Source organism: Topomyia yanbarensis, chromosome 2, assembly GCF_030247195.1.
Source record: "Topomyia yanbarensis strain Yona2022 chromosome 2, ASM3024719v1, whole genome shotgun sequence".
NCBI classification, from domain to species: Eukaryota; Metazoa; Arthropoda; class Insecta; order Diptera; family Culicidae; genus Topomyia; species Topomyia yanbarensis.
The window spans coordinates 187,717,035-187,740,667 of NC_080671.1; the positions used below are offsets into that span (position 1 = coordinate 187,717,035).

Sequence of the window (23,633 nt, forward strand, 5' to 3'; positions counted from 1 at the left end):
ATTCCAATCCGACCATCCCGAATGTATAGAATGCATAAATTGAGCACCGGAAGTATTAGCCACTATTCTATCATACACGCTAGTTCTGCCTCCATTGCCTGACCCAACTGAGCTTGAGCTTGTTGAGCTTGTGCGACCACCCTTGGCTGCTACTCCGTTATCGATCTGGACTAGCTGAAGTTCAGGGAATAAGTAGATAATTATGCTTGGGACTAGCGAAACATCTTTTAATGTGCAACTCCTGGGAACCCTAGTGTTTATTGATCAATACCAGCGCCGGCCAGGCCCGAACGTAGATCGCGGAAGGAAAGGGAAGGAATGGTAGATATCGATCCATCAACTCATGGACCGGGGACCACAGGCTGTACTTCCCTTCCGAAGGAAGACGTGACCACAGATTTTTTCACATCAGAAAAATCTCAACGACCTCGGCTGGAATTGAACCCAGGCCAACTGGAATGAGTGGCGGTCATGCTTACCGCTCAACCACTGGTGCCGTGCATCCATTCCCTGACCCAACTGTCACAAATACTCGTGTCCGATGACTGAAGTCGACCGATAAATGGACACACAATGACTCCCACTGAGAGCCCCGTCTACCAACACAGCCATTAAAATGTGGGACAATGTCTGCAAACACGGCTCACAGCAAAAGTCAATCCGCGTTAACCCGCTAGTCGGCCACGCCACCGTGCACATGCTAGTGGCTGAGTGTTAGTATGGGCAGGAGCAGAGTATGAAAAAACATAAAACATAAAAAAGGCCCATAGGCCTTTTTTATGTTTTATGTTTTTTCATACAGGGTTGCTATGATTAATAATAAAATCCACCTATTTTGAAGTCATGCTGCTTCTTTAGTTAATAACTTTTCTCAGGCGATTTTCACAAACTTACAATGTTCCACGAATGTGCTCAGTAGAAGAATACCTTTAGAAATATATAGCGTTATCATGAATTGATTGATGAGGTGATTTTTTAAGAATTTATTTTCAATTTTAATCAATTTTCCATACTAATTTCCATACAACTTTTTAAATTTTTGGAGGCTCCGTAGACACAACCGATCGGTACCAAAATTTACACAATTGCTAAGGGCCATAAAAGGAATCAGTAAAGTTCGGTGAAGCTAAAAGTCAAAAATTGAACCAGTCTAGTGTATATAATACTTCCAAAAATGTTTAAAGTTTAACTGAGAAAATCTCAAAAAGCCATCTTTGAAAACGAAACAAGCTTTTTACACACTGTTGCAAGATCTTCATGAACATCAATCAGTAGTATTCTAATAATACCCCGAATACATTGATTTTCATGTATATGGGACAAAAGAGAGAGAAAACGCTGCTTAAAGATTTTTCTAAGAGGGAGTTTTTCTAGCCCGAAAAAAGATGCGAATTTTGTGGTGTTTTATGCAAGTATCAATTGAAAAAGTTTCACATTATCGTCCATTGAATGATTTTTTGATTTACGATATTCAATCGAGCCTCCAAAACTTTTTAATAATACTGTTAGCATAGGTGTCTTTTATACAGCCCTGGTTACTGTGCAGATTTTAGGTTATCTGTGAAATTAAAGTTTATTTGAATGTAATATTTTTCAATGATTTATTCAAACCACCCTTGAGCACCGTCTAAGGATATCACCAAGGCTACACCAGACGGGCATTGTGAAATACATGGAAAAGAAAACATATCCAACAAAGGTGGTGAAAATGGCAGAAAGTGCAAAACCAAAACATTCTGCGCGCTGGCAATAATTGGATCATTCAAATTCCACGTGACATTGTTTGCGACCGGAAAATCCTACAAACTGGAAACTGTATAAAGGTAGGCGAAATGCAATGTGAGAACTTAGTTTCCTTTCAACAGCGGCAGAGGGAAAGTGAGAAGCAACACCACCCACCAAGTTTATCGACAATTGTCAAAGAAGACTGTCAAGTGAACAAACGAGTTCGACAAGATTTCATTGTCCTGATAACCGATAGAGAAAGTGCGTGTTGGTCTCGTCAATTGGAGGACTGCCGAAGCCGCGTCTATCAATATGGTTTACAACTTCAAAGTCTTCAAGAAGTGTTCGCCAAATGGCAAGGTCACGATCTACATGGGTAAACGTGACTTCGTTGACCACGTGTCGGGAGTGGAACCAATAGGTGTGTATCCGTTGCAGCATGTTCAAGTGCTGCATGATGTGTTTTAGACGAAAAGCATGACAGTGTATCAAGTAGCTTTAATTCAATTAGGGATCTGCTTCTATTTATATGGATTACGCAACGGAATTGTACGAATGGTGACTCATAATCTTGTTCAAATCGATTAGGACAATTGCATACAGAAGATAATGTAAAGTATTTTAACAGTATATACAGTACTAGAGTGCTTGCTTGGAAATTTCCGTTTCACAATTAAGATACACACAAAAATATAATGAAATTTAAGCGACATGTAAATCAATACGAATGTAAACATACAAAGATTGAATCAAAACTTTGATTAAAAATTACGTTAAAATCAATGCACTCATTTGGAGCATCAAAAAGCATACAATTTTACACTTTCACTCGTGTAATATTACATGTCATTCATTTTACAGCAATAAGCGTGTAAAAATACATTGAAGTGCATTGGTTTTCCGTTTGAAGAAACTGTAATTTTCAACCCACGTGTAGAATTATAATAAAATTCATTGAAGAAAGCACGACAAGTCGTGTGGATTTTTGGTGGAACTTAATTTTACATTTATATTCATGCTCCAAGTATGTGCATGAAAATAAACTTAAAATCACAAAATATTTTTTTCTGTGTAGTTTGGCATTCACAATCAAGAATTTGTCCATTGTATTCGAAGATTTCCAAGTTAGGTATCATCATCAACATATTTACAGAGGAAATAATCAAATCCAATTATAGCAATTTTACTACGCTTTCTCGAAGTAATAACAATGTTCATTTCCAACTACAGTTATAGACCAATGGGCTGTACAGCATTGTTTGTAATTCTGGACAACCATTCTTCGGTCCGTTTGAACATTTTTCAAAAATTCGACAATGTTTATATTTATTGCGTGGTTTTTGCTATATGACATTTGAGGATTGAGCATAAAAAGTAATTAAATATTTCCGAATTAGACCGAATATACAGTTGTCTACTAGTTGATGCAGTATTTTGCATCATTTTTAGTTGAATGAAATGATAAATACCTTGATCCTACACACCTAACGTGAACTTATTCCTCGGCAAAATTATCCATTCACTTAACTGTTGGATCAATTAACGAATAACGAACAAGTTTAAAGCTTTTCTTCCACAACATTCCTATCAAATAATTATCAAAATTCAATTCACAGACGGTATCGTCGTTCTCGACGACGAGTATGTTCGTGACCGCCGCAGAGTATTTGGACAAATTGTCTGCTGCTTCCGCTATGGACGCGAGGAGGACGAAGTCATGGGGCTGAACTTCCAAAAGGAACTTTATCTGGCATCGGAGCAAATTTACCCACAGCCAGAGAAATCTGGCAAGGAGCAAACCAAACTGCAGGATCGTCTGTTGAAGAAACTCGGCCCGAACGCATTCCCCTTCACGTTCAATATTGCTCCGACGGCACCGTCATCGGTTACTTTGCAGCAGGGTAACACCGATCAGGGTGAACCATGTGGTGTTTCATACTACGTCAAGATCTTCACCGGTGAGAACGATACTGATCGTACACATCGCCGCAGCACGGTCTCCTTGGGAATCCGTAAGATCCAATTCGCTCCGTCGAAACAGGGACAGCAACCGTGTACCGTTGTACGCAAGGATTTCATGCTGAGCCCTGGAGAGCTCGAGCTTGAAGTAACTCTGGACAAGCAGTTGTATTTACATGGCGAGCGAATCGGTGTTAATCTATGCATCAGAAATAACTCCAACAAGGTGGTCAAGAAATTGAAGGCAATGATCCAACAAGGTGTCGATGTGGTACTGTTCCAGAATGGAAGTTATCGTAACACCGTTGCTCACATTGAAACTAGCGAGGGATGCCCAATTCAACCTGGATCCTGTCTGCAGAAGGTGATGTACTTGACACCATTATTAAGCTCCAACAAAGATAAACGTGGAATTGCTTTGGATGGACAAATCAAGCACCAAGAACAGTGTCTGGCTTCGACGACTTTGTAAGTATTTACCTTATTGTTGTAAACTGAAAATTATATCACATTATCAAATAGGTTGGCTCAACCTGATCAACGTGATGCCTTTGGTGTGATCATTTCCTATGCTGTCAAAGTTAAACTATTCCTCGGAGCCCTCGGCGGAGAGCTATCGGCTGAACTACCGTTTGTTCTTATGAATCCTAAGGTAAGATGTTTTGAAGAAAATTTGTTTAATATCCCTTGTAACGTTAATATTTTTCCAGCCGGGAAGCAAGGCTAAAACTATTTACCACGCCGACAGTCAAGCGGACGTAGAAACTTTCCGCCAGGATACCATCGATCAACAGTCGGTTGATTTCGACTAATTGCGACTAATTGATATGGACTACTCAGGTTGGAAGAGAATAAATCTCCGATCACTGAATTGTTTGATACGACAAAAAAGTAATTCTTATTACAATACAAGTTTTTAATTCGCATCTTCATGTTACAAAACTAAATTGATGTGTTTTTTTATTAATACAGTTTGATTGTCAAAAGTTGCTTCAATTAATAAACAGAAGATGCCTACAAAAAGTGATATAACAATATTTAAGGGAAAAAGTAAAAATGTTACAAAAATAAATAATTTAAATTGGAAACGATGGCAATCGAAAAGGCTTTCTTGTATAAACCATATTCAAAATAATCCACCATGCAGTTCAGATTTTCTTCCCCTTGAAACATTTTGAGCAATCATCTATTGTAAATTGACGAAACGTGGGAAAAGCAACTTCTTGTTTGGAAAAGTGGTGATAAAAGGTGACTGATAATGTTGACAAAAAATGATGGGAGGCAGCAACAAGATCTAAAATTCATCCGAGAAACTGACTAATAACACGGTGCTACAAAATAAAAAATGTGCTTTTCAAGTAATCTGTTAAAGGTTGTAGGTTTGGTCAAATACCACACAAGGCCACATTTGATCAAAATCTTGATTTATAGCAAAAAAAACTATTTTTCAGGACTTTCGGAACTAACAAATTTTCCACGATGTCATTTTTCAACCGATTTTCAAATTTGTGGGTGTTCTGGAAAGGAAGAGAAATGACCTTTTGAACGGTATGCTAGGTTATGCCCTTTGGTAAAAATATGCGATTTTGGGTCAATAATATGAAATCAATCATTATTTTGCGATTTTGTCACGCAAAACGCTTTTAATCCACCTAACAGTGCGTTGATACATTTATTATAACTCTCATCGCTTTCTTTGGGTATTATAACGATTGAGAAAATTTAGAACTTGATGCTTCGCGATGTTAAGATATCAGGAATCAGAATATGTTGGCTCAAATGGCACGTTCTCCGTACATAGTCGGGGATTTGTGCCTTACCGTGGGTTTTCATCATTTCCTGAGCGGAAAGAAAGGACAAGGAGGTGTGGAGAAGTAGAATTGGAAGGGTGGGAAAAATAACAGCATAAAACAAAAATAAACAACAGGTAAGTTAAACTCACAAGTAGTTCAACTTGCCTGCGAATAAGCCTAAAGCTCTTTACCACATTGGATAAGAAACTTTAGTATGTCTCTGAGTTTCAGTCGACCAAACATGGTTTCGTCTATATGAGGACGGCTGAAGACTCGAAATCGCAATTGCGCTACCGCTGGACAGTTGCATATCAGATGATATGAGGTTCCGTAGTCGGATTCACAAAGATCACATGAAAAAGACTCAGCGCGCTGAATAGTTGCCATGTGATAATTGAGTTTGCAGTGGCCGGTTAAAGCCCTGGTCAGCATGCCGCAGTGGAGCTTCGAAAAATGTAAGAGATTTTTCGAAACCACTGGGCATGGTTGTTCTAGTAACGCCTTTGTTTGGCGACACGTTTGTAGATTTCTCCAATAATTGCGGTGCTCGGACGAAGCCCAGGACCGTATTTTTTCCCTTATCCAACTTGTCGAAATTGGCAGCGCGGGCTCAGGACCAACGAAGTCAATCGCTGAACCTGCCCTGGCCAATTCGTCAGCCCATTCATTTCCAGTAATACCGCAATGTCCGGGCACCCAGACAAGGTAGATAGTGTTGACAATGCTTAGTTCTTCGATTTGGGTTCGGCACGCGATCACTAGCTTGGACCGGGATTTGTCTGAGCTAAGGGCCTTGATTGCAGCCTGACTATCGGAGCAGAAGTTTATAACTCTGCCGAACAAACTCAGTTAAAGGGCCGATTGCACCCCGCACATAATCGCAAAGATTTCTGCTTGGAATACAGTACAGTATTCACCTAGTGAGTGAGATTGTTCCAATCTCATTTCACGACAGTAGACACCAGCACCAGCACGTCCCTCCATCAGAGAACCGTCAGTGTAACAGACTACTTGCGTTTGTTGTCTTTCCATAAAGCCAGACAACCACTCCTCTCGAGAGGGAATCTTCACATGGAATGTCCTGTAAGGAAAACTACAAGTGAGTGTAATATCGCTGGGAGCAAGAATATCTTCACCCCATGTAACCATTTGTGACCACAATCGTGTATGACTGGTAGCAAGATCAACATGATTACTGTTCCAAAGCCCAGTAACCTGCAGTCTGTATGCACATGATAGTGCTTCTTGTTTTAAGTGTATGTGTAATGGTTTGATATTTAGAAGTGCCTCAAGAGCAGCAGTCGGAGTCGTGGTGAAAGCACCAGTCAACGCCATGAGCGCCATTCTTTGCAGATGGTTTAGCTTTGACTGGACTGTCACCACCTCTCCCCTCTGCCACCACAAAAGGCATCCGTATGACAGTATTGGACGTACAATTGTCGTGTAAATCCAGTAGATGTATTTAGGTTTGAGACCCCAGGTCTTTCCAAAAGTTCGTCTGCACTGCCCGAAGGCCATGCACGCTTTCTTGATTCTGAACTCAATGTGAGCAGACCAATTCAGTTTGGAATCCAATATGACTCCAACGTATTTGACTTGATCTGCACACAGTAGCTCAGAATCAAAGAACTGCAAGGGACGAACTCCGGTTGTTATTCGCTTCTTCGTGAAAAGAACCATTGAAGTTTTGCTTGGGTTAACTGATAGTTTAACTTGTCGACACCACTGTTCGACAGCTCTTAATGCCTGTTGCATTAAGTCAAAGATTGTTCCGATGCAAAATCCAGTAATTAGTATTTGGTAATCGTCAGCAAACCCGTAGGTTGGAAATCCAAGCTCATTGAGTTTCTTCAACAAGCCGTCAGCTACTAAGTTCCATAACAAAGGTGACAGAACGCCGCCCTGACGACAACCGCAAATACTCAACTTCCGTATCTCAGCCTGTCGCAGTGACGAGCAAAGTATGCGGTTACTAAGCATTGCGTTTATCCAACCTGAGATACATGTAGGTATCCCATGACCGCGCGTCGCTTCCAGAATAGACTGGAAGGACACATTGTCAAAAGCACCCTCAATATCTAGGAATACACCCAAGCTAGATTGCTTGAGCGAGAAGGCTTTCTCAATGTTGTAAACAACATCGTGAAGCAGAGTGATCGTGGATTTCCCACACTGATATGCATGTTGCATTTTGTGCAGTGGATATTCAACTAAACTAACATTCCTGATGTGATGATCGATTATCCGTTCCAAAGCTTTCAGAAGAAAAGAACTTAAGCTGATAGGCCTAAAACTCTTGGCTTGTTCATAGCTTGAGCGCCCCCCTTTGGGAATACATCTAACAGTTATTTCTCGCCATGCTTTCGGGATATACCCGGTAGCAAGACTGGAAAGCAAAATCTTTTTCAAGACATGTTTAAGAATATCAAATCCCTATTGCAGTAGCACGGGAAGTATTCCATCTTTTCCGGGTGATTTGTATGGAGCAAAGCTGTCAACTGCCCACTTGACCGATTCAGTGGGAACCAATGTGCGTGCTAACGCCCACGAGTCCGAATCACCAGAATGAGATCTGTGAACATTGTTCAACTCCGGATCGATACAACCTGGAAAGTGTGTGTCGAAGAGATAATTAAAAACATCTTTTTCGTCCGTCACATAAACACCATCTCTGGTTTTTAAGGAGTTCATCTGAAAATCATTCGATTTGGAGAGAATTTTATTTAATCTGCTAACCTCGTTCAGACTAGAGACATTAGTGCATAGGTTTTGCCAGCCAGCCCGTTCTGCAGATCTAAGACATTTCTTATATGCACTACGAGCTGACCTGAAAGCCCTGGAGTCATCACGCTGACGCCGGTTCCAAGCTCTTCTCATAACTTTCTTCATTCTTTCAAGCTCAGCCCTCCACCAAGGGGTTCCCCTAGTCGATTTAACAGTACGAAGTGGATAAGCTTCTTCGTAGGATGCTAATATGAATGAGTTTGTCGTATCCACGACGTCAGCTAAGTCGTCTAGTTGACTAATTGTTGGAAAATATCCATGAAATTTAGTCGCCAAGTTTTCCAAAAAGAGGTCCCAGTTTGTAGATTTAGGATTACGATATGTCACCACATTGAAGGTGACATCAAAATGATCGAAAAATATATATTTATGATCGGATAGAGACGGTTCAGTTTCATTTGGAACCTGCCAATTTCCCAGTTCATGCAAAATTCTATCTGAGCAAAGTGTTATGTCTAACACCTCCTCCCTCCCAGACCTCGCAAAAGTTGGTCGGTTTCCCACATTCAGAATATGGAGATTTGTACTACTTATGTACTCCATCAGTTCAGAGCCTCTCAGATTGATGTCTGAGCTGCCCCAAATGATGTGATGAGTATTCGCATCACTGCCGATAATGAGCGGAAGCCCATTTCTGCTACAATATGATACAACGCTTTTGAAATCATCAGAAGGAGATGATTCGTTATGCGGTAGGTATGCTGAACAATATATATATATATATATATATATATATATATATATATATATATATATATATATATATATATATATATATATATATATATATATATATATATATATATATATATATATATATATATATATATATATATATATATATATATATATATATATATATATATATATATATATATATATATATATATATATATATATATATATATATATATATATATATATATATATATATATATATATATATATATATATATATATATATATATATATATATATATATATATATATATATATATATATATATATATATATATATATATATATATATATATATATATATATATATATATATATATATATATATATATATATATATATATATATATATATATATATATATATATATATGTATATATATATATATATATATATATATATATATATATATATATATATATATATATATATATATATATATATATATATATATATATATATATATATATAGAGAGAGAGAGAGAGAGAGAGAGAGAGAGAGAGAGATCTCCGATATGAGACACGCGTCAATAGCCTTATTTGCAAGAATGCAAGCACGATGCATTTCACGTGGGTTAGTCATGCCTGTCTTGTTGTAAGCAATGAAGGTAGTGTTAAGTAACTTTCCAAAATAGAAGTTTCCTTTATGGAAATACGGTTCTTGAACCAATGCTATGGAAGCTTTACCTTCCTGCATGAGTCGAGATAAATTCATAGTTGCTGTACGTTTATGTTGGAGATTGATTTGTGCTATTCTAACCATTGTTGATTAGAGAACTGTACATTTCATCTCCAACACAAATTGCACAACAACTAGAGGACACCAAGCGAGTTGGGATGTTAACGCATTTAGCGAGCCATATCAGGTTTAAATGGGACATGATCATTTAATTCCCACGATATGCGAAGAAAATAATGGTCCACTGTGTCAGAGATTCGCATAACACAGTAAGGGCAAAACCCAAAATGCTCCGTGCGCGACTGGCATATTTTAGACCCTCCAGTCATTAAGTCCTCGGCACGGAACTACACCTTGACTTAGGGTCTCCTACTTTCAGTCGCCTCCTACGACATGGGAGCAGGACTCCAGTGGCTCAATTCTAGGCCGGATACCACACGGCCTCATCTGTACACATCGAAATTTGATAATCGAAACTCAACAAAACTTCACCGAACTACCATCAGCCGAGAGTCTCAGCAAACCCCCAGCCAACAAAAATTCGGCAAAATTAAGTGGATCATCGGTGAAAAAAAATCGGTGTGTAGAGTGAACGTTCCGCTGCGTAATGCAGCATACTGGGGAGTTCGCCCAACTCTTCCCAGGCTCCGTTCGCCATTAAGAATGTTTTAAACCCCCTCAACAATTTTACCCATAGCACGGGTCGCATGACATTATGGAATTGGGGTCCCCCTTTTTGGTAGATTTTTACCACTGAAACAGGTAGTCCGTAGGGTAATTCTTAGCCGGTTGAAACAACCACTGCCGACACTACACGGCTTATCTAGGCTGTTCGGTGAAAGAAGCTGACATTGAAGAACAGCTTCCATATTTAGATGGGCGAACAGCCGCAGAAGGAAGGAAGGATAACGGGAGGAGAGGGATTTGGGCTAAGCGCTTATTTGAAGGCGGGGCTGGCTCGCCTTGTCAGGGCTGCTTTAGGGCATGTGGTATTTAGGCCTAGAACGTATAGGGCCCACTACCTCGTCCTACCACACCCGCAGTCAGCCCCCGCTGCTGGTTCGGGTCGCGAATCACAACTAGTTGCTATCGCGATTAAGCATTATCCACCACCTATGACCCGCCCGGTTGCTTGCAGCTCAGCTTCCCACGTAGCGTTCCTCCACCACCACGGGGCCAGTATACCATCAAAATCTTGATTTATAGCAAAAAAAATATTTTTCAGGACTTTCGGAACTAACAAATTTTACACGATGTCATTTTTCAACCGATTTTCAAATTTGTGGGTGTTCTGGAAAGAAAGAGAAATTACCTTTTGAACGGTATGCTAGGTTATGCCCTTTGTTAAAAATATGCGATTTTGGGTCAATAATATGAAATCAATCATTATTTTGCGATTTTGCCACGAAAAACGCTTTTAATCCACCTAACAGTGCGTTGATACATTTATTATAACTCTCATCGCTTTCTTTGGGTATTATAACGATTGAGAAAATTTAGAACTTGATGCTTCGCGATGTTAAGATAAGGAAAACATGGCCAAGAAAGGATTAACTAAAATTCAGCCTTGTTTGTCTGCTAGAGCCCATCAAACATATTTTCATATGAGGCTGATAAAATTAGGGGCTGATCAAATCGGGTCTTCAATGTATTATCATAGATGGGCAGTATTCGAAGAAGCTTCTTGTGGACGAGTGTAGAACGACTTTGTTTCTACTTACTTGGAGTCAGTGGCGTAGTCAGAAATTCGGTTTGGTGGGGATTTGGTGAAAATCTAACTTACTGTCCAAATGGCATAAATACGAAACCGCCATCTTTGAAGTTTAAAAATTATGGAGAATCAGTTTCTTCAAAAAATTTAACAGAGTTCCTGTCTTTAGCGAATTTGTTGAGACTTTCATTTAAAACAAAGCATGAATACAACGTATATGGAGTATATCGAATTATAAATGATATTTACGAAGTGTTCCTTAATCTAGTTTTTTCTAAAATAACTTTCTATTGTGAGCTTCACAAACTCAAGTTTTGGATAAAATGTAAATTGTATCGTTTATAAACAATAGAAGAGATTTATCATAAACAGTAAAATCATAATAATTTATTTTAAAATTAAATAGAAATAGCCTAAAATATGTTAATACCTTGAACCCATGGAGCCTTCATGTCTTCAAGAAAGTGGTTTGTAATAGCACTCTCCAAAATTTTGCTGAAGACATTAAGTCTGGAACTAAATTTGTTTGAAGAGTAAATTCGCCATAAATCCTTCTTGGAGGATATAACGCCAAAATTATTTTATCAAATGATGTGCTGTTTAACGTTTATAAAATTCATCGAAGATACTTAACCTGCGAAATTGGTGGAACGGAAAACGCCATTTTTCATAAATTCCCCTACTTTTGGAAAATGGTTTTCTCGTTATTAATTCTATAACGTTTTCGTCTTAACTCGACACATTCCCAAAATAAAAACATTTTCAGCAAATGTTGGAGGTTATGCAATTTTTCGGTGAGCCTATAGGGAGTTTCATATACATTAAAGCAATTCTAGTTTCGCTCGTGAAATAGTTAACATTTTCAAGGGAACAATCTCACACCCTAACTGAATCGCTTCTTGAACTGTTCCGAAACTATCCAGATAATCATCCACGTAATGATGACGAATAATGGCATCTGCTGCTTGAGAGCTCTTGGGCAGTTTTTTCGTAGTGGGCAGAGCATGGGGAACATTATGACCCAAACGTCGCTACGTTCATTATAAACACTTGTTCTTGTTCAGGATAATCTTGCCAGATGAAGCGTTGGAACTGGTGATTTGCTTCTGTTATTCTTATGCGATGGAACATTTTAATGTCTCCTGTCAATGCGTAACGATACAAACGAAAGTTGAAAAGTACTGCGGGCAAGAAGGTTGTTATGTCCGGACCTTTCATCAGAACATAATTTAATGTAACACCCTTTTACCTTGGTCGCGGCATCCCAGATCATGCGTATCTTTGCCGGCTTTTTCGAAAAACAACCCCTAGTGGCAAAGACCACGTTTTATTAGGTTCGGTTATAGTCAACTCATTGTACGGGGCTAACATTGCACATCCTTTGATTCGATATTCGCAAATTTACTGTCGAACTCTATCATACAAAGGTACGTCTTTGTTTAATCTTTTTTCTAATGAGCTACGACGCTTATACGCTACTCCATAGCTGTTTATCGTCGGTTTTTCAAATAATACCCGTCTCGTATCCTCCTGATGAAACTCGTTTGGTTGCAGTCTCCAAGATGGTTCTAGCTCGCTTATCATCTTCAGATTCCAGTAGTTTCGACTTGTACACTTCGACGTTGTCCAGCTCTGCTTCGCCATACAGTGTAATCAACGATGTCGTTAGATCCTGCTTCGGTAAGATCATTTCTACAATAACTTCTAGTTTGGCTGGACACATTTCCGGGGGCATCATGAGAAAACCCATCGCCACACTTCACTTCATTTCACGTTTTAGTGTGGCTCTTGCGGCGTGGAACACTATATTTCGCCCCTCTGTCCGCGGAAGCTAGCGCGGCGAGTACCGAGCTTCGCATTCCACCAGTATGCTGGAACCGGTTTATTGCCTCCTACGCGGTTTGGCCCTGTGCAAAACTGACTCAGACATGGCTTTGTTAAAAGATTAATAACTTTTTCTATCAAGACAGAGATGGACAAAGTTGTAGATAATAAAATTTTCACAATCAATTTGACAATCCGTTGCATATATTGGCACCTAGTAGTGAAAATGAGAGCTAATAGGTTTTCTCCATGTAAATTGCGGTAAATTCCAATACATTTCAAGCACGTTGGTTCTGTACCTAGACACTGCTTTTGGTGAAATTTGTAACAGGCACTGCTGATGGGACTAGAAATCGACTCAAAGGGGTCATATTTTTCTTGTCACTCTACTGTCCAGGCTCACATCTACTTTTTGGAACTAAGTTGGCTTTCGGTGTGCTTTAGAAATCTGGGAAACAAAGATAACTTAAAGACCAATGAAACTCATACAAACTTATCTTTTAATATTTTTTTAATTCACAAATCGTTTTATCCGTCATAGATCTATGTTAATTAATTACTTGATTACAAGCTTTCACGCTCTATCTCTCTTTCTATTTCTCGGCTCATTCATTACATGTTTCTTCTAGTGTTACTTTTCTAAAAAATGCCACAAAAGAAGAAATATTCTTTTTAGTTTCGCTACTAAACCTGCTTACAAAAGCGACGCAATCTTCGAGTTTTCTGATGCCTAGCTTCTAGCCACTCCCTCTCAAATGTACAACCGAATATCGATCGCGCAACGCTTAATTTTGTTAAAAGTTTAGATTTTTCGTTATCCGAATTCCCTAGCGTTGGTTATGATTTGGGTGTTATTTCACTTTTCTGTTTTCACTGTCATCCGGCAATAAATGCCTATCCTAATGGAGTGTTTGATGTATCGGATTTGACTTATACAGTTATGCATTTGAAAAAAACGCTAAAACCAATAGTTTGGTAGGTTTCTTCGGTATCAAACTAGAAAGCAAAATATGGTTGGATTTTGAACACGGAATGATTAACTACTTTGTGTTCCTTCGGCCAGTCATGTGAGTGGTCTAGCGCGCATTTGTATTATGCGTGGTTTGTATATGTTTTAAGTTTACGTGTGTATGTTTTTGTTCTAATTGATAGTTTCCATAGTTACAGTTGCTCATCTTCTCTGGTTCGACTTTTACACACTAATTACGATTTGGTATAAGTTGATTTATTTATTTTCCTAACGTGTGTTTCTGCTTCATACAATATTGTTATTACACGACTTGTTAATTGTTTATTCATCGTGACAATGATTGGAATTCACTTAGTATTACTGCACAATAGAAAAGCGTGGATTATAGATGTATCGAAGATAGAATGGTAGTATAGCATGGAGAAAATAAGGTAATGTACTGGATAAACGAAGCTAAGGCAGTCCAAACTTTCCCGTTAATAAAAAAATATTCACGGAAAAGTTTAAGCTGAATGTTTCAATAAAATTATTATTTTTTCATGAGGAAATACAATCATATCTACACAACAACCAAAAACTAAAAATTAATGGTGTTGTTTAGAATTTATTACGAAATGCTACACGCAAATTAAACAAAACAAGTGACGATATCAATAATGCATAGGTCACCATGCATTTTTCGTACAACACTTTTAGGTAAATGTGGCAGGCCTATCAAATTTATTTATTTTGAATGCGAGCGGGTTTAGTTAAAAATTTGGGAGCAGAGTGCCAAAATTCGATGCCAAAATTTTCAGTCAGTCAATCCAAGAACTGTGATTAAACAATTGAATTATATTCGATTTGTTTCGTTCGTCCGTTGATACAAAAGAAGGCGTCTGCAGTAAAAGCAAACATGGTTGCTCATTTTCCTGTAATCTGAGTTTCCGAACACAACACTGACTACCACATTTAAGTTGTTCGCTTCTGACTAATATTTTTTTATTGTTTTTGTTTCGGTGAATCCATTTATATGATGAATTACGCGCATTCTATGTATATACGGATCATGATCACTACATATAGAAAATATTGCAAAATTCAGGCCATGAACCCAGCTAACAATCGCCTTCAGGCTTTAGGTATATTTCAAATAAAATTGATTTTGCTTAGATTTACCAGTTTCAAATTACGGAGTTAAAACTAAAGCATGAAAATACAATTATTCAACTTTTTTAATGATCAAGTTAAAACATCATAATAAAGTGACGGTGTCGGTCATAGATACCAAATAGTCCAGCTGTACCACTAGTTGTGCTTAATTTTATCGATGATGGATTAAGAGATTACAAACAATGAGTCATTGAAGCACTTATTTGAGTCAATTGGATCAGGAGATGCGGTACAACTAGTGTGAAATATACTTAGAAGTTAAATAATTAAACATTTAGGTTGTGATAATTTTTTAACAAGGCCACATAACATGTTGCTTACAAAGAACAATGTTTTTTTGCTAAGATAACTGTCGAAGAATCTATAAATGTGCGTCAATTAATCAATAGTGACAACCAAACTTTTTCACATTTTTGTAGAAAATGAAGTAAAAATCGAGCAGAAAATTTAATAGTTGATAAAAACTTTTTACATTAAAAAACGTTTTCCAGGAAACACCCATCATTCCTTAGGGTATGACACACTCACAACCTAATAAACTAAAATAATAATAATAAACACACTCACGAAGTGATCGTGGTCTTGCTTACGAAAAATGGCAAATCTCTATACAGGACTTTGGGAGGTATTTGCTCTGATAAAAAAGATTCATATCCGTAGATAACCAATGCAACCCTTGGTGTTTTAAAACTTCTACAGCAAATTTTAAGCTGGTGTGGAAGCGGAAAATTTAAATGGTCGAAGTAGCCGTAACATTTTGCATATGTCTGGTAAGTATAATAGCGTGAAGATTAATCCAATTTGCTCAAAAATCATGAAATTTTGCTCGAGTAGATTAATAGTCAAATTGTGTGTTTTTCATGCATAAATTGCTTTTAAATCAAAACGAGAAAACAATTGCATGATTTTGCTTCGACACTGCACTGTTTTTGCACGCAATGTTGAATAACTTAGCAGGTTCGTGTAGCTGTAAGTCTCAATCCGTTATTTACCTCTTGTATTGTTGCATTTAGCGCTTCGTCAGACCTCTTTAACTTAAAAAAAGTGCTTCAATGTCAGACAAATTATATACGCGAACGGAGGTCTTGGCGGAATGTACGTACTTTACATAAATTTTTCTAGCATTTAACATAGTGGAATTAAATGGTAGAAAAATCTATGTAAAGTCCTTCATATTCTGGTTGCAGATCAAGTATATGTGGATTTTGACAACCGCCATCTTGGTTTGGTGTTCGTGACCATTACTGATATATCTGGAAATATGAGATAAAATGCCGTAGTTTGCAAGCACCTAACTAGTGCCTATTTTTTAAGTAAAGCAGCAAATTAAGTTCGATCAATTTCGCGGCCCCATAAAGCTAGCGAAAATCGAATCAAATAGGAATACTAATCTTTTAAAATTCAGAACTATAATTTGCATATAAAAACTAGCCAAATAACAGTTCTCAATTTTGTCTAATGACTTAAAAGAGCCGCCGAAAGCTACAATACCGATGTTGTCTACAACGTTGCAGTTTAGTGGTGTTGGTGTTAGGGAATGTTTTAGTTAAACAGAAACGCGATTGTTTTTTTTTCTTCCTCGGTTCGGTTTGGTGGTTAGAATGCCTGAGTTTTAATATTACAACACAAACCTGTTTCATGTTCGTGCGCCGCCAGCTATAAAAATACTTAGAAAACCGTAATATTTCTTTATCGCTCGGATGTTGTCCAACATTGTGCCAACAATAATAAAAATCTGTTATCAGCCAATGCTAAAATTCACTGCATCATTAGCAGTGGTTACTAGAATGCAACACCAATGGAAAATCTGGTAAAAGCACAATCGAAATAAAGCAAGATTAAAAATGCTGGCCGGAATACTAGTTTTACTGTATATCCACATACGGTTACTCTTCTCTGTGACTATAAAAACCATTCATGCACTATGTATTTTAATGTTATTATAAATGTCTTGAAGCTGCACCATTTTATTTGAATTGTGTTTTATTTGAATGTTATGTACTGTTTACTAAGCATTAGTGAATGTCAATATGATCTTTTTAACTGCAAGTCTATGATACATTTCTTTCTTGAGGGGTAATGTACTGTACTTTGTTTTGCTTAGTAGGACGTACGAATACACGTACTTTTGTTTAAAAAGAATAGTCTTTTTTCTGCTTGCACGAATACTCGAACACATTCATTCGGATTCGTGTTCTATGACTACGTTGTGATTCTGCTCTTCGAGTATTTTTATTGTTTTATTTTCGCTTTCACATCCAGAAAAGTTTCACGCGTAGGAAAAACTATACCCAGATTGTTTTACAACATGTCCAAGTCTTGATAAATAAATAATTATAATAATTACCAATATACGCGGCATTTTTCACGAAGTCATCCAATATACTTTCGTCCTACGTAACCCTTGTTGTAGCCTAATATTATGATGCGTGCATGATTTTGCTTGCCATGCAATTTGAATATAAACAGTTAAAACATGCGCGCTTACCTGACAACCAACAAAATCGGTAGCAAAGCAAAATCGTCCTTAGGTTCCATTCGCTTTCGGCAGAGGCCGCACGAGATACAGCTTCTCGCCCTGCTTATTGGTGTAGATAGGTGCTCTTTGGTAGTGGTCCACAAGCTGATCAAGTGTGTGGAATTTTCGTTGCCCGATGCAGTACATGTTACCTTCAACATGTACACGAAAATGCTTATTACGGCCGGGGGCTTTCAGCGATACCGAGTAATCGCCCATCTGGAAAAAAGATTCGAAAAAATGTATTCGTCGTTATAAGTTGTATAGAGTTTAATGAAATGGTAGTTAACGATTTTCTGTAAAGATATTAAACAATATATCAGACAAAACTTTCGGTTTGGTGGGCTTTGTAGTTAAATATAGCGCATAATTCCAACGAAAGATGTCTTTAGAAAAATTATAAATTGGTACATTATATTACATTGGTACATTGCGATTATGGGCAGTTTACTTGTGCACATAGACACGACATACTATGTTTTAAAGTTCCAAAATATTGCAAAATTACGAAGTTATGCTTGATGTCGCAAACCACAGCTCCATCTTCTCGCAGGAGTTTCTAATTTCCGAACATGATGACCTAAAAAATTCCCTTTTCCCCCTAAGAAAAAATATAGCATAATAAAATGATATCAAGATATGTACAATTTCATCCTTTTGAGGATACATATCCTCAATAAGTTGAAAAATTCGCCTTCGAACGATTTTTAATAAATTTAAATGATTATGTAAAGTTATTATTAAACTTTAAACCCATTACAATTTTGCTAACAAATTCCCACCCAGTCTGAAAAGCTTCAAACATGGAGGTAGAATTGAACATTGCAGTCATCAGCTAAAACATTGATTGTTGCAAGAAATTCAATTTTTCTTTCGTTATGCTACTCAATTGGAGCAAAAGAAACGTTGTGTGAAAACGAAATTGGAGGCGTGGTAGTCTTCGTTCTTTTGGCCGTATTGCCTGCCACTGAAGCATAAGATGCTCCACCATTGCATAGGTGGAGAAGGGGTAATTCTATTTTGAAGCGGATTAACACATTTAAACTTGTTTTCTTGAAGTGACTTGAAGAAAGAGGTAGTTTTTTGTTTTTTTCGATTAATGTTTTTCGCTACAATTAACGCATTTGAAACTTTCTGTGGTTCTTTTCGCCGGTGTGCGATTTATCACCACAGACCATACATTTGTAATTCAAATGACAATCTTTGTGCCGTGCCCAAAGAATTGGCATCTACGACACTGGGTCATATGTTGAATTCTGCCCCCATGTCGCCTATTGTGTTCCCACTTTTCTCGTACGTGAAAATTATTAACCTCATTATGGTTAAAATAAATAAAGTTCCTGGATAATTGCAGAGCGTGCTGACATGTTAGTGCCGCAGGCCTTTGTTTTCCTAAGAATAACTTGAGAAGGAGAAAAGCCAAGTCAATTTTTCAATTCGTTGGAAATTTCGTCTAAGCTTTGACCTTGCGGTAGCCCTTTCAAGACAGTCTTGAATGGTTTCTCTGTCTTGAAATCATACGAATACAATTTAGATAACTTCTCCGTGAGATTCTGGGGTAGTCGTTTGTGGCCAATCAAGTCCTTCGCTGTAACTCGACATTCTCGTCGTCGGCCAATCTGAAAAGGCTTTCAAATCCGGCAGGACGACAACAGCTCAATTCGAAAGGCTTTGAAGTCGGAGATCATCACTGTTATGGGCGGGGAAGATTGTTGTTTGTTCTCATTGGCATTACGTACAATGCGAAGAAATTTACAAATTTCTTCTGCTTCACATTCGGATAAAAAATCGAATGAGTTGCTGCAATCAATTGAATTATCGGGTGGAGAAGCCACCCTTTTTCGTTTATTTTTAATATTTGGCACACGACCTTTCTGGGAGGTCCCAGACATGTTGGAAGAATTAAATATTTCTATAGGCTGAATTATTATTGAAAAATGTTTTAGTCTTGAAAAAGACTGATTGAGTAGAAAAAGTAGGTAGTTGTGAGAAAGACTGGATATAGGGGGTCTCGAGAAAGACTTATCGAGCGACAATATAGGTAGTCTTGAGAAAGACTGTGGCTGTTGACAAACTCTACGTAAAACAGAAGCTATCAAGATTTGTGACCGGATCGAGCGAAGGTTCAAGCCGGACTGAAAAACTTATCTTTTTAAAAATTTAGTTATATTTGCAAACTGTGTCAGGCCATTTAGCATGAAGTCATTAGGTATAAGCACGTTTGGCATACAGTCATTTGGCATAAACATTATTTGGCCTAATGGACATTTGGCACAACGGTCGCTTGGCATAGGCACGGGAAGGAAAGCGAGTTTTTTTATTTATAGCGTCGGAAGCGTAAGTATACCTGTGATCCATTCTGTTGCCTGGTTTACTCAAACATAGGGTTATGGTAGGTTTAAGTCCGACTGAGCGCTAGCGAATTCAGACAGCACGAGATGACAGCGGTGTTGCGTAGCCCTATTACCCGGCTGCATTTTTTAAAATTTATTTATGGTGTCAGAAGCGGCTTCGCAAACAAATCTATAATCCACTCGTTTTCCCATTTTAGTCAAACATAGAGGGTATGATTAGTTGAAGTTACGCCAAATGAATTTTCTGCCAAGATTTTTATGCCACATGAGGAACAATATTTGCAGAAATATTTGAAGAGCTCAATTTTTTTCGTTAAGCGATATCGCATGCTTTCGACCTATCGATGAATAAGTGATCAAAACAATAAAACCAGAACGATTTCCATATTTAGATTCTGCATAAACCTAAAAAAAACAGAAAAAATGAGGCAAATGAGCTTCTTTTCTTACGGGACATCACGCTTGACTCAGAAACACAAATTGTGTCACCATTTTATGGAGCTAGCGTCAATCCGGCGCTAGCTTAGTCCTGTCACTAAGTTAGTGTCAGATTCTGATGAGACGAAGTCGAAGCGTAATTTCCATAACTAATCATTACATAGGAAGACTGATAAAGCACGGCAGATTGGACTGGGTATCTCTATTGCGAATGCCGGAAGAGTTGTAGTAATGTTGAGCAAAGATCCTAGGACTAGCAGAGACTGGAGACTGATTTTGGCTACAAGGGTTTTTCTACCTTAAATGTTTAAAGGTCAACTGTGGGCAAGAAATTGAGAGAAACTCATGGTTATTCAAATCAACCAAGCGCACAATTTTCCAACTACAATTCGAGTTAATGTGTTGAACAAAGACAACGGAAGTTGTTCTATCCGATGAAAAGGCTCAACCCCTATAACTTATTGATTTTTCAATCATCCAGTAGTCGTATAAGAATGAACTGAATAAGTTGACAAGTTATTGAAAGTTAATTGAAACGCTATTTCTTCTCTTTTCTAACTTTTCTCGAATTTTCACATTTTTACACGATTTGCACGATGGAATTTGTGATTGCTTTTGCAACCTAAATTACGATTAAATCCGACAAGATAAATTGAACTTAGTAATACTTACATTGGTTTCACTATCTCTAATCAGATAGTCTCCGTCGTGACCGTGAGTATTCAGCACCGTATCACATTGACTCCGCGTAATAGCACCGTAGTACCAGCTTTTCCCAGTAAGCGGTGGTCGATCCAGCTGTTGGGAGTTATTGTTGTTGCTGTTGGCAGAGCTTGAATTATTGTTGTTCGTTTGCTGATCATTGGGTCGTCGATCTAACGAATCGGGACCGCTTCCATTATTACTACGATAGGGTTGCGCCAGATACTCCGACAACTCTTGCAGATAGTTGCGTGGTACTAAACCGACCTGACCATTGTTGTTTCGAGCTTTGAACCTAACAAAAATTACAAAAAAGCCATTGAACATTTTCATCGAATCATATTGAACTACTAACCATTCGGGATCAGTGACAGGTCGATCGAGAATCTCCAAGCGATCTCCTTTCTCGAATGATAATTCTGTGTCGTTATTCGAGTTGAAAGAATAAAGCGCCACAACAATATCCAATACGTTTTCTGCCATGGCATAGGTGTGAACAGTATCGTCCTCAGTTTCTTCCGTAGTGTAATTACTAGGGAACCATCCGGTGGCGGAACCACTTTGACCACGCCACCAACCATCGTTGGACTTTTCGAGAATCAGTATTCGTGTACCCTTGATTAACGATAGCTCATCCTGCTGCTGGGCCTGGTAGTTATACTTTACTATGGCAGTTCCAATAGGAGTTGAAGCTGCAAATACGATCACGCAGTAAGTAAAATGAAACAGGTTCGATAATCGTCTATGTCTCAAAATCAGTATTATATAGACATATAATCTCCTAACAGATATAACTGATTTGCGGTGTAGACAAACAGTTATTGTAGAAACTCTGGAAAAGCACTTACCAACTGCTTCCGATGGATCCGGTGGTAGCCTTCGGCTCATTGTTGGACTATCCACCTGACGAGAAGGTGAGCAATTTGGAAGGGTTTTGCTGCCCGAGGAACCCTTTTTTACCTTCTTCTTGAAACTGTCGAACAAGGAAACCGATTTTTTTTCTTTCTTAACGTAATTACTTGGCACATAGCCAGACTGGTTGTGCGCGTTCTGAACTCGCCACCAGTGTTTGCTGTCGTCCAGCAGCATATACCGTTCATTTTTCCTAAGATCGAGCTCTTGAGCACCTTGTGCAGCATAATCATACTTGGCTACGACGTAGCACACATCGTCTGGAAAAAGAACATATTGTTACTCTAGTTAATACAGGCACATAATTGGTCCTAGATTGGTTTACCTTGCTTAATGCTTCCTGCCATCGGAGATTACGGATTACTGCAGCACCTACGAGTGTCCTCGAAAACAGCTGCTAGTGTTCCCACACAAGTATTGGGCTAATAACCACTTACAAACTAATGACTATGATGGCTCGTATCTAGAATGGCGCCACCTGCCGCTCCCACTGCCACAATGTATGTGTGTTGGATTCGGTTGAAAAATGTCTTATCCTGATATATACTCAGCTGTTTCCGCTAGCATTTATCCTGACAGTTGCCCGATAAGTATATACTTCTTCCTTTTTTGTAGTTTATGCCGCTTTCTGATCCCTGCAGCCGCCAGCGGTGGAAAGCAGGCTCACAGTAAGATGTGGTTTGTAGCTATGTCATACGATGCAGATAGTTGTTTGTTTGAGCAGAATGTATCGGCTCGGATTTATATGTTACACTATAATGTTCTAGAGTCTTGATAGAGCTCACTTCGTAATATCATTGTATATTGGTATAGTGATCTTGTTGGAGTGAAAGTCATGAAGGGACCATTGACATCTGGGAAAGAAAAAATAATGATTCGTTGTTATTAACTGAAGTAGCACCAAAACCAAATGTACAACACCAACGGGAAAACATGAGATTATTGCAACGCTTACACTTACTTACTTCCCACCGGGAAGAAATTTATTTCTGTTTCTTATAGGTATAGTTTACATCCTGTGATCGGGGTGGACCCCTATGGCATAATGGACGTTTGGCATGATACTTATTGAGAGGTAGGATCATTTGGCATAATGGACATTTACCACAATGGACATTTGGCATAATACCTATTGGGGTTTACGCAACATTTGGCATAATGGACATTTAGTATAATACTTATTGCGGGTGAAGCCACATAAAAAGAGTCCTTTGCATTACGTGATGTTAATTAAAGTAAGATTTGCGTTATTCGATAAATATTACATGATAAGCATAGTGATGCATTCTTCACAAATCACGCTATTATACATCTGTATTATGGTGTAGTACTGTATTGCCGTTCCAATCATATCTGACCTGTGTTGCAAATCAT

The 23,633-nt window shown here is 38.2% G+C and overlaps 2 protein-coding genes across 4 annotated transcripts in view; one reads left to right on the forward strand and one right to left on the reverse strand.

Moving 5' to 3' along the window:
* Positions 1–1,836: 1,836 nt before the first annotated feature.
* On the forward strand, positions 1,837–4,788 carry LOC131682437 (arrestin homolog). Its single transcript, XM_058963898.1, has 4 exons — positions 1,837–2,146; positions 3,342–4,152; positions 4,207–4,336; positions 4,395–4,788. The coding sequence occupies exons 1-4, from the start codon at positions 2,038–2,040 to the stop codon at positions 4,494–4,496; spliced, it is 1,152 nt and encodes a 383-aa protein (XP_058819881.1). The 5' UTR covers positions 1,837–2,037; the 3' UTR covers positions 4,497–4,788.
* Positions 4,789–17,173: 12,385 nt separating this feature from the next.
* Positions 17,174–23,633, reverse strand: part of LOC131682438 (cytoplasmic protein NCK1) — a 35,035-nt gene continuing 28,575 nt past the window's right edge. For 2 of the 3 annotated variants that reach the window (XM_058963900.1, XM_058963899.1), the window contains exons 2-6: positions 22,585–23,113; positions 22,196–22,519; positions 21,703–22,039; positions 21,318–21,642; positions 17,174–18,072 (exon numbers count right to left, since the gene is read on the reverse strand). In XM_058963900.1, the coding sequence (XP_058819883.1) occupies positions 17,863–18,072; positions 21,318–21,642; positions 21,703–22,039; positions 22,196–22,519; positions 22,585–22,606 (1,218 nt within the window). In that variant the 5' untranslated portion in view covers positions 22,607–23,113 and the 3' untranslated portion in view covers positions 17,174–17,862. The remainder of the gene's footprint in view (positions 18,073–21,317; positions 21,643–21,702; positions 22,040–22,195; positions 22,520–22,584; positions 23,114–23,633) is intronic. The other variant, XM_058963901.1, reaches the window with a different exon arrangement.

Coding starts and splice junctions, on each gene's coding strand:
- LOC131682437 (XM_058963898.1), top strand. CDS start 2,038: ATGGTTTACAACTTCAAAGTCTTCAAGAAGTGTTCGCCAAATGGCAAG. Junction 2,147..3,341: donor GTCGGGAGTGGAACCAATAG/GTGTGTATCCGT, acceptor TTCAATTCACAG/ACGGTATCGTCGTTCTCGAC. Junction 4,337..4,394: donor TTGTTCTTATGAATCCTAAG/GTAAGATGTTTT, acceptor ATATTTTTCCAG/CCGGGAAGCAAGGCTAAAAC.